The sequence below is a fragment of the Lepidothrix coronata genome, unplaced genomic scaffold (genome assembly GCF_001604755.1).
Source record: "Lepidothrix coronata isolate B3197 unplaced genomic scaffold, Lepidothrix_coronata-1.0 Scaffold229, whole genome shotgun sequence".
In the NCBI taxonomy this organism is placed as follows: Eukaryota; Metazoa; Chordata; class Aves; order Passeriformes; family Pipridae; genus Lepidothrix; species Lepidothrix coronata.
In genome coordinates this window covers 1,016,493-1,027,962 of record NW_016690409.1, presented here as the reverse complement: position 1 = coordinate 1,027,962, position 11,470 = coordinate 1,016,493, and the positions used below count along the sequence as shown (strand labels likewise).

Sequence of the window (11,470 nt, the reverse complement as noted above, 5' to 3'; positions counted from 1 at the left end):
TTCCTTTTCCTTTCTCTTTTCCTTTTCCTTTTCCTTTTCCTTTCTCTTTTCCTTTTCCTTTTCCTTTTTCTTTTCCTTTTCCTTTTCCTTTTCCTTTTCCTTTTCCTTTCCTTACCTTACCTTACCTGTTTTTACATCCTGCACCAGAGGTGGCCTTCGTGCACTCCTGACACGTTGCAAACACCAAGTGCTGGCTTGGCTGCCTCCTGCACGGCAGGTCAGGGGAGGGGGAGAACACGGATACAAGGAACGAAAGTAAAAATCTGGGGAAGGAAATCATTTCAATGCAGTGCCAGCAAGGAATGAGAGCTCCCTTCCCCCAGCTGCAGTTCTGTGACTGAGCAGAGCCGGGCAGTCCCCTCCTGGCTGAGCTGTCCCACCCCTGTCCCCTCCAACATCAGACTGGCAGCACCAACAAGTCACGCTGAGCTCGAGGGGGCACAACACAAACATCTTAAAACTTCCACTGAGCACTTCAACGAGTTGTTTGTATCAACCCTCCACAGTGCACGTGTTCACACACACAAATTACACAACAAAGTGTGCTTTGCCCCTCAGAGAACCAGAACTCGAGCAGCAGGACAGAATCCCGCAGCAAATCCCGGAAGGAAAGGACAGCTTTCACCAAGGAGCAGCTGCAGGAGCTGGAAGCTGAATTTGCCCACCACAACTACTTGACAAGGCTCAGGAGATACGAGATAGCTGTGAACCTGGACCTCACCGAAAGACAAGTACTTCCCAAACCCTTGTCTCCCCAGCCCCTTCTTCTTCCCCCACGAAAAACCCTTCTCCCTAACACTGAAAACCAGATGTGTCACTTGAGGGGGTGTTTTGCAGTGGCACAGAGGTGTTTTAAAACAAAGCCTCCACGTTCTTTTCAAACACACTTGTTACAAATTTCTGTGAGTAGTTGATACATTTAATTACGTTTCTCTAAACTAAAGATAGATTTGGTAATAACTGGTCTCTTGCAAGCTGCTGCTTCCCACCATTCATTGGCACATATTGATATATCAAGGTTTACATATGGAATATGGACACCACCTTAGACTGCAATTAACAGGAAATCATTAGAATTATATGTTTGACACATGCATTCTTCCTGGGTGGTATTTTGAGGTGATAAGGAAAGATAAAAATGCAGAGTTCTGTGGAGAGATGTATTTCTGTTCCCTCATTGTCATCTCAGTCCAGGTTTCCTTTTCAAAGCCTAGTGAACAATAGAGGAATTGCTCAATTATGTGAAGCAAATTAAAATCTCTGAAGCATTAGATTGGGTGGCCTAGATCTTAAAAATACATGAGGGGCACTGTGGCTGTTGTGTTGACATGGTTATTTGACATGAAGACAGGTTCTAGGCAAAGCACCTTTGGGGGTTTCAGAGGAACTTCTGTCTGGAGCAGTTTAGAAAGAATTGTTCCCATCTGTGTCAGAAAGATGAATTGCTTAAACTTGCAAAGTTCTGTTCACCTTTTCTTCTAGAATTCCACAAATATGCATAGCTCTGCTTGTACAGCTCAGACTGAGACAGGGAGTAATTATTTCCTCTCTATCACCCAGGTCAAAGTATGGTTTCAAAACAGAAGAATGAAGTGGAAACGTGTTAAAGGTGGGCAACCAGTGTCCCCACACGAACATGACACAGAAGATGTGGACTCTGCTGCCTCTCCCAGCTCTGAGTAGTCCTTGCAGCAATGGGAGAGGAGCCTGGAGAAAATAATGGATCAGAAAGTGGATGCAACACTGCTTTGGGTCAGCTACTCAAAGAGATCATCCTGCTTGCAAATCCTGTAGCCCACGGTCTTTAAGAGGTTTATGATGCTTTATGTTGCAGAGGCAATTAAAGAGCACAGGGGGGAAAAGCCAAAGGAGGGCACGATTTTGATTTTTGTCTCTGGAACTGTCTTACTACCACAGATGTGTCTACAGAAAAAAAAACTATAACATTGAATATAAAACAGGAATAATGTTGTCTAGATGCTCAGACATTCAGAAAATACAGGTTATCAGTCAGAGAGTGATAACACAGATGTGTTCTCATCCAGTCTTTCCCTGGTCACTTCTATTCAGTGTGCATTTGGACTTGGCAATACACATTTTACTTGTGCCTTACTCTGAGAGAAATAAATACTTTGACAGTCCCTGATTCTTCTTGCAAAATTACTTGGACACCTGTATAGCTAGGCAATAAGATTACAAAATAAAATATGAGACTAAAACCACATATAAACAGAATTCTGCTGACCAGTTTCAGAGGAGGTGGCTTTCCCACTGACAGTCCAAGAAGGCAGGTGCCTCGTTGATGGCAGCAATTTGCAGAGGGAGATTTCTTCCAAGCTTACTGTAAATCCTGAAATTAAACTCCTAGATCTCAATTTCAAATATTTTTTCAAAGCAGTCATCACGAAACACCACAGCAGGCACAGCAGAGATGGAACTCTCAGCACAACATCTATCACTGTTGTGTTTTCAAGTTTTCCAATAAACAGCACCACCAGAAGTCTTAAGAAAACTTCCACTTGAAATTATCCTCCCTTTCAACCAAAACTTATAGTATATTGAGTTATGAAGATTTAGAAAAGCACAGTGCCTGTTTCCATATCTTCTATCTTTTTGTTTAATGTACCAATGCCATATTTTAAACAGAATTTCACACTAGCACACCACAACATGGCTATTGAGAACGCTGAAACAGTGGTTTGAATATTTGAAAGGTAACCATTATGGCAGCTCTGACATACTGCCTTCCTCTCACCCTGCTCTGATGCATATTTATTGTGGCTGCCTGTAAACTGTTGATCTGCTGGGTGCAAATTTGTATATCTGAAGGATATGTTTATAAAGCTATCAGTGGTAATTCCACTTGTAAAAAAACTCAAAACAGATAAATATCGTCTTTTTTTTTTTAACAGAGGTGTTGTGTTCTTTTCAAAGAGCTGATTACTGTGTCTACTAAGAGGAAACATTCATTACATTCCTTCTTAACATTTCCAAACTCTGACTGACAGATGAAAAAACGAGCAGTTTAGAGTATATATTTGTGCAAAACCAGTTTAAAAAATAATTATTTCTGAACGAAATTATTTAAAAATAAAGAAACTTGAGAAGTTCGAGAAGCACTGAGGAAGTGAACTGGTGTCTGGTTTCCCACACTGCACTACTTGCTCCTGCCCACTTTACCCAAAACCAACTGTTGCCCAAAACAAAGCACCAGCACCTCCCCCACTCAAAAAAAAATAAAGAAAACAGGATAAACTAAAGAAACCAGGATCACTGGTGCCTCACAAGGCTTCTGCACAAACTGTGCTGCAATCACAGAATGGATGCAAACACGTGCAAATCCTGTGACTGTAATAATTACTATATAATCAGTTATAATAATTAGGAGCATGCATGTTCTCTGAGCTGCCTCTACCCCCATCTCCTCAGAAATTTATGGTGAGGAAAAACCACCCTCAGCTTCCTCCCAGGACTTTTGTGTGTGCATGGCAGATATTCCCATGGAAAATGGGGCAGACTGGGAGCTTTGGTGCATCCCAGTTACTCCAGCTGAGGGGGATAATGACAAAACACCACTATTTGGATTACAAACCTGATATTAAAAATAGGTTAATAACATCACTACTCTGGTGACATAAAACTAATTGGCTAAAAAAATTGCCCACTCACAGATGAGAAGGAGCTTTGCTTTACTGTAACTTTAAGAATAGAAAATATCTGGGGCTCTGCTTCTTAAGCCTTGGTGCCTTCAGATTGTGCTTCTGACTAAAGTCAGTAGTTCAGCTCTTGGCAAACACTAAAGCAGGCTGAGTTTTGTGAAGAACTCTCTGGTGCTAACTCAGACATCCTACTCTCACCTCCTGGAACACAAATCACCGTGGGCAGGAGTTCTGTGTTACTCAGTTCCTTGTAAGCTCTTTAGCCAATTAACACTGTACAGCACCTCTTCCCCACCGTGCTTAGAAAGTTTGCAACCTGCAGAAGTAGCTTGTTTTGGGGATGAAAACTTTTGGGATCTCGGCTACCAACATAAACCAAAATCAGCTCCTCGCTCGGAAAAGAGGCTAATAAATCTTCCCCTTCAAGGAAGCAGTCAATGGCAGCATATTGAATCATAATTCACTTAAAAGCCAGTTAATGGGATCTCAGTCTGCACCCACAATTACAGCTCCTAAACTGTTCTTGCTCTGGATTTTGAGAAATAAGCTATGAGTCACCTGTGAGATCCTTCTGTGCTCAGGCAGTTTCTTCATGAAACCATCTGCTTGCTCTAAGGCTTCAGTGTTTTGAGAAGGAACATTTCACTCCTGACATCAAAGCATTTGACCTCTGAACCTCTGGTGCCAAGAATCTTTCAGGCAAAAACCTGTCGTCTGGGAGCAAAATCTCTGACCTGCAATTATTTTTCTCCGAAATCCACATCAGGCTGCATTCTCCTCACAGAAGGGAGGGAAACTCTACCTGGGGATGTTTGGCAGTGCTCCCCAGGCCTGAGTCTCAATAAATAATCTGAGCACACCGTCACCCCGTCCCATCAGAGAGCTCTGGCAGGTTTTCCCCAGGAAGCACACGCAGGCAGAGCAGCAAGACTTGCTGCCCATACAGAGCCAGTGCAAACAGCCCCCAGGGGATGGGGATATCTGTATAAACACAAAAAAACGTGCTGGAGCCCTTTATATCTGTGCTGCCTCTTCTAAGCAGAGAAAGAGAGGCACTTTCCTCAGACTCATAGATTTTATGGACTTTTTATCTATCCAGCCAGATGCCAGTGTAGCAGAGGCCCTGAGTTGTTTTACAGTTTCTGTATCCCACGACTCCTCTGTTGTTGGTCCTCAGTTTCTCCACAGCATTCTGCAGATTTAAGATAGTGATTTTTCCAGTCAATGGAGCTACTCAGAATACTTAAAGATAACTCGTGCCAGTCCAACCTGGCCTTGAACAGCTTCAGGGATGGAGCATCCACAGTTTTTCTGGGTAACCCCTGCCAGGGTCTCATCACCCTCACGGTAAAACATTTCATAGACCTGTTGTGACTAAGGAACCAAACCCTCCAGTTCACACTGCCTGGAAAAATAAGAGAGCCCTTTCAGCAAACACTTCACGGCCAGAGATTTTTACTGGGACTTATCCTACATGAGCAAAGCTTATAAATCCCACTTCCTCTGGAATTTCCTACGTGTGGAAACAAGCACACACAACAAATCAGGGCATTTTACAGAACAGACACACAATTTTTCAATGACCCCATTTTCTTCCCCCACCTCCAGCAGTGCTCATATGAGGTTTCATCAGCTACTATCTCATATTTTGTGTAATTCCTTACCCTTGAGGAAAGGGAGCAGCCAGTTCAAGAAATACGTCTGCATTGGTTACTGGGCTCTGAGCGCTGGATCCAGGCAGGTCCTCCAGGCAGATAGACAGGAAATCCACTTTCTTCCAGTGATTCCAGCTTTTGTCTGACTGGAACTTGCCCGGTGTGGCTGTAAAACAATCTCAGCCTCGGGCTATCACCTTTCAGGCCGTATTTGTGAGTTATGACCGGGCAGTTCCCCCTGCAGTGCCAGACACAGGCAGGTGCTGCAGAGCCTCTCCCCACCCTCCCCACGCACACAAGGCCACATTGTTTTACTTTCTACGTGAAGGAAGGATTTTCATACAGCACCAGACTTTTACACCGCTGTTCCCTTCCTCTGTACCATAATTGTTATTTTATTTTATTTTTTTTTTTTTAAATAACTCTTAGGCAGGGATCAGCATCTGGTTGTCTGGAAGCTCCTTTGGGAACAGATTGCAAAAAGATAATGGGAGTGAATAACAGAGAGGATGGTGACTTCATACCATGGAGGGTTGAGTCATGTTTCTCTCTTTCCTTTTTGAAGAAGAAAACATTTTTTCAAACCTCCCTCAATCATGCTCTGTACCCCTGGCTCCGGAGAAGGAAACAGATGTGAATTGACATTTTCTTAGAGCCTTTGATTTCCAATTCAGCCCCACACTCACACCCCATGCTAATCTGTCCCCCAGAATGCCACATGTGGAGTATTTCCTATGCTTGGGAATATATCACCAGGTAAGGGTTAGTCCAACAGTGCTACAGCAAAGTCAATCATTGGGAAGACACCAGAAAAAGGGTTGTTCCTTTCAATACTCACCTCAAACATCCTTCCAGTTTATGCCTTCATCTACTTTTAATTCTATATTTCTATATTTTGACCCTTTTCTGTATATTTCAATCCTCTTCATTCTATATTTCTCTCGTGAGAAATGACCAGAAAAAGTGATGGAACTGTTGAGAATCTGTGCACACTTTCCAACGCAGAAAAAGAAAACTCTCTCAGATCTGATTTAATTGCTCCATCCACTTTTCTCAGCTGAGAAGGACAGACCTCTGGTCTCAGTATCAGGGTATCTAACAAATCTGGCCAGGAAGTTATTTTCCAGGGAAAAGAAGTATCATTCTCCATAATAGTTACCCACAATTTTTTTTTCTGTCTGAAGTTAATTGAAAAGGAGATTCTGGGGAAAAGTATAGCTCAAGAACCTAATCTTCATTCATGTGTGCATACATCCAATACTCTATGATTATACCTAGAAAATGGCACAAATTATAAAATAAGACCTCTTATTTAAAAGGACTAGCAGCATGGATTTGGGTCAGGCTAGTTGCTGTCTTCAAGTGGCCTAAATTTAGCTGGACTGAGTCACAGCAAAGTTATATTAAATTTCTTCAAAGTATCCCAATAAAAAAAATAAATGTGCTAAAAAGAGAATGAAATAACAAGACGAGAAGTTTTCAGTCCCAGGGAAACATTTTGGGCACATCTCTCGCTTGTTTATTTGCAGAAGAGAACACAGACACAACTGGGGTGTGTTTCACATCACAAGATATAAGGGTTCTGTCTGCACTGAGGACATGTTTATACTGTTGGGTTCCATTATGAATCTGTTTTATATCCTGTGAGTGCTCAGAGTCCTTTGCACACTCTAGACAGGAAGCCTTTAATTCACACACTGAGAAGACATTTCCAACTATTCAAACGTTAAATAAATAAGCATGAAAAAAAAAAGTCATTCTACTGCAATAATTAAATTCTTCTTGTCCCATTGCGAGATTTCTGGAAGAACAAGCCTCCCAATCCTGGCAGGGTTGTTTATAAAGTCCAAGAAAGAAACTTAATAAGAGAAAGAAACTTAATGCAAAACCATCCAAACTCACTCTTTGGAAAACAATGCAAGGGTAGTAATGTTGAATTTGTAATCTGTGTATAACTCCCAGTACGAAATTGGGCTTGAATTTTCACTTTCCTTCACAGTTGCTAGGGTCAACTTGACTGCTATTATTTTTAGGAGAAAAATGATCTCTCTTTTTACAGTCTCCTCTCTGCTGTGATTTCATTGTGTCTCTGCCAGGATCAAGACGAGGCGATGCCAAGAAAAAGGATGAGCTCATTGCATTTAATGGTATGAGGTTTCACAAATAAAAACTGCATTACTCAACTGAGAAGCAGTCAGTGGTATACAACAGGGTTAAAGGCAGGCAGTTTTTATTGGAAACAAAAGAATTAATTCATTAATTTCTGATCTCACTGGCCTTCCTTAGGGATGGAATTTCTGATTATTCACCATTGTTGTCTTGTTATTGCACTTTTATGATAATATTAAATGAACAAGATAAATGTTATTGGTACAACAACATAGTGAAAGCAGCAAATTATAGGAAAGAGTCATTCAGATTTTCCTGTTTAAATCCAAGGTATAAATCTCAGCCTCTGGAATTATGGATTCAACACTCTTTCCACACCTTGTTGACTTCTGGCATCTCACTGAGCTCAAAAATTCTCATTCCACAGAACGGTGAATCCTTCTTAATGACACTGTACTAGTTCAGAAGAACCTCTCAAACCTGAGAGATCTACTGACCAAACAGATCCATTTGCCAAAAATGCCAGAGGCACAGTCTCTTTTACAGGCCCCATGCAGTCTTTGCAATGTGTCACATAAAAATGAAGGAGTCTTCAACAAGGAAAGGCAGTTCAGGTGCCCATAATGGACATCTGAGCTCATGATGTGTTTGACTGGGTGCTGGATTTTTGCACAAGGGCTTGGACAGGTACAGTTAAATCATTTTATGCAAGGTAGGCAGCCACAGGTGTCAAAAACTGCCTCGCTCTCCATGTGAGCAAAACTTGAATAAAACCTACAGATACAGAGTTTTCCTGTATCCTTATGAAAATCCTTTGCCTGTGCTGACACGTGTCCCATGACTCCTATTTAGGAAGCAATAGGAAGATATCCATTCCATCTCCTTTGCTCTTCCTGCACCCTGACTGGATCAGAGTCCCCTGTGACGTTCCCAGTGTCTGCTCCAATGTCTCACTGACACAGAATGACCTAATTTGTTATGGCTGGTGAGTACTGAGAGAAATTAAATCCAGGGTCTGTAGTTAATTGGGGTCAGGTTGAGATGATTTATGACCTGAGGAATGTACTTACTCTTTACACTATCATATGAACAACGGTATCAACTGGACTCAGCAACCTTTGGAATCGAATTAAAATTGGGATTTTACAGAAAATGAGAAGTAGCAGAGGCAAGACCCAAGGGAGAAGGCAGAGTGAGCAGATGAGGCTGTATCTGATCACAAAGCCAGGTACCTTCTCTTCCCACAGTCAGTCAGTTAACCATCAACTCCTGATTTATCGTCGCTCAGAGGAGAGATGGAATTGGTCTATGCCAAGAAAATCTCATCTGTCTGGAATCTGAAAGGAAGGGAAAAAAAGTTTGAAAATTTCAGAGGAAGTTGGGATTTGTCCCAGTTCCAGTGTCTCTGTGTTCACTCAGACAGCTCACGTTAGCAAGTGAGGCTCACTGAATAACAGTTGCAAATGTTTTTCCATCAATCAAGGACCCTGAGTTTGGTCCCAAGTCAGGGGGCTGTGCAGTTTAGCCCATGACCCTGAACAGCAGGAGCCTTCAGCAGGTTCTCCCATGCCTTTTGCAGGATATCTTAAATCAACATCTTTCTTTTCTCTGTGGGCTTTAGAAAAGGATTACAGAAGAGTTACTCTATTATCAAGTCCAAGGCACTTTATCACACTTCAGCAGTTAAACAGAACATGAAAATAAAATCATTCAATACCGACTTTCTTTGGAAAAAAATCACAGGGTTTTTTTTTCTTCCCTAATTAAGACTCTGCTTCTCCATTCTTGCTAACTTCATGTCCTGTTTTTGATCACAAAAGATGAAGCCATTCATGTGCCCAGTGAAACCAGCAGCTGATCACAAACTCTGGGCACATGCTTTTGCCCTCCGATACCAAGAGGTACTTCCACAAGCTTGTAGAGGATTCAGAGTCTTACAATTAATCCTGAAAATGTCTTATTTCAGGAAATACACCAGCACTGCTGCTACAGCAACTACAAAGGGCTGTCCCTTGTTGTGTCACAGAAAAAATGGTACATGAGAGACCAACAATGACCACGTTCTGTGAAAAGACAGGGATGCTGTTCAAACTACTCCATCTGCTGCTCAAGATTCCTCCAGACAGTACTGTCAGTTTTAACCTTAATGCATTCTGTAAATGTCTGGAAATACATGATATATGGAGTCTGCAACCATTGGAAATCAGCCCTGTGTGTGCTGCTTTCCTAAAAGACCAGAAAGGAAGCAGTCGTGTCCTGGTGGTGTGTTATTACTGAGGCCTGAGGACTGCACACATCCTGAAGACTTGGGTTTGTTCCTTTTTCATGGCTTTGGTTTAATTTTTTAGTCTCCATTTGTCGTGGCTCAAGCCCAGCCAGCAGCTCAGCCCCACTCAGCCACTTGCTCACTTCCCCCCTCCCTGTGTGACAGCAAGAGAATCCAAAGGGTAAAAGTGAAAAATCTCATGGGTTGAGACAAAGACAGTTTAATAGGGAAAGCAAAAGACACATGTGCAAAAGAAGCAAAACAAGCTATAAAATAGAAGGATTTCATTAGCACAGAACTCCTTTCATGTGAAAATTTTGTCCAAATAGAATTATTTTTTTTTTAAGCAGAAAAATCATTTCTATTCTGCTAATCTCTACCAAAATAGGCAGAGGAAGGAAAGGGGAAAAAGAAAAATTGTTGCAGTCCCAGGAGTGGTGGCTATAAAAGCTCTCCATGGGTTCCTGTGCTTCTTGTTGAACACAATCTTGCTCACACACACCTTCACTTGCCAGATACGTGACAGTGTATCAACCCTTCACCTTCCCGTTCCCTAAGAGCATTTTTGCATACTATTCCACGGGGATATGAGCCCCAAACACGTAAAGCTTCTTAGGGAAAAGAATAATCAATATGGGGGGGGTGTGGAAAATGCTGTATAAATGCAGGGATGACTGACAATGCCAAAACCAGCCTACACAGAATCATCTCTGCTCTGTCTCAGAGACTTTATCTGAAGGCACATGATGAAAGAGCAGAAGAATATTGGACTGAGTCACCCCCTACCCTCAGTGGAAGCCCAGAGAGCTCCAGTTCCAGCCCAGGAAACACTAGGAATGTACCTTTGTCCTTATAAATCTTTCTGAGTGGCTCTCATCTGTGAGGTTGTCAGTGGCTGGAGTGTGGCAATCACTGCATTTGGCAGAGCTCTTTGCTACCTGCAGTTTAACTCCCAAGCAAGCAGACTGCAATAACACAGGATATTTACTCAGCTGTGCTCCTCCTGTGTATCCTGGGGAGAAAAGGTATGTTCTGGCCCCTTTAATCACTTCATTCTTCGCTGGAGTAAACAAGAGGAGCCACGGGGGGTTGTCTTTGCTTGTGAGGTTCTGCTACACACAGGGTTTGCTGCATGAGACACCTTCACTAAGAGAGCACAAAGTTCCATCACTGGAAGGAGGGGGAGATGAGCTGGGGTGAGTACAGATGGCAGGAGGAATGCAAAAAAAGGACTGAATAATGGTCCAAACAATTCCTTTCCATCCCTACCAATGGACCAAGCAGCATCTTAACTGGTACACCCTGTGCTGCACCCGAGGTGGGACACGACAGGGGTTGAAAAGGCTCAGTGGAGTGAAAGTTCAAAGCAGGGCAGTGCCCTGCTGGGTCACTGATGATACACACAGGCTTTGCCAGGCCCTGTGCTCCAGCACCTCAGCAGCTTTCAGGAGGGGCCACTGCAGCCTCTTATAATAAAAGGAAGTGCTCTGAACAGGAGAAAAGTGCTGCAATAACCTGAACAGGCAGCAAAGTTCCCTAAGAAGTATCTGGCCAATACGTTACCACGAATTTGCACTGAAAACTCTGACAAGTGCAATTGGTAGGTGCTTTAGAACATTGTCAGAGTTGGCTGGGAAATTACTGGTTGTTTTTTTACTTGTGAACAAGTCCTGAAATGCTCCAACACTGACAATTATTATAAGGAAAAATAAAGGCTTATTTCAAAAATCTGTATTATTGTTTTTTAATTTTGGGCTGCTGTGAAACTTCAGTTTCAAATT

General features: G+C 42.4%; 1 protein-coding gene across 1 annotated transcript in view; it reads left to right on the top strand.

The window, feature by feature from the left end:
- MEOX1 (mesenchyme homeobox 1) overlaps positions 1-2,412 on the top strand; it is a 3,881-nt gene extending 1,469 nt beyond the window's left edge. Inside the window, exons 2-3 of the mRNA XM_017834079.1 lie at positions 559-731; positions 1,561-2,412. Coding sequence (XP_017689568.1) covers positions 559-731; positions 1,561-1,683 — 296 coding nt within the window. The 3' untranslated portion in view covers positions 1,684-2,412. The remainder of the gene's footprint in view (positions 1-558; positions 732-1,560) is intronic.
- Positions 2,413-11,470: the final 9,058 nt, after the last annotated feature.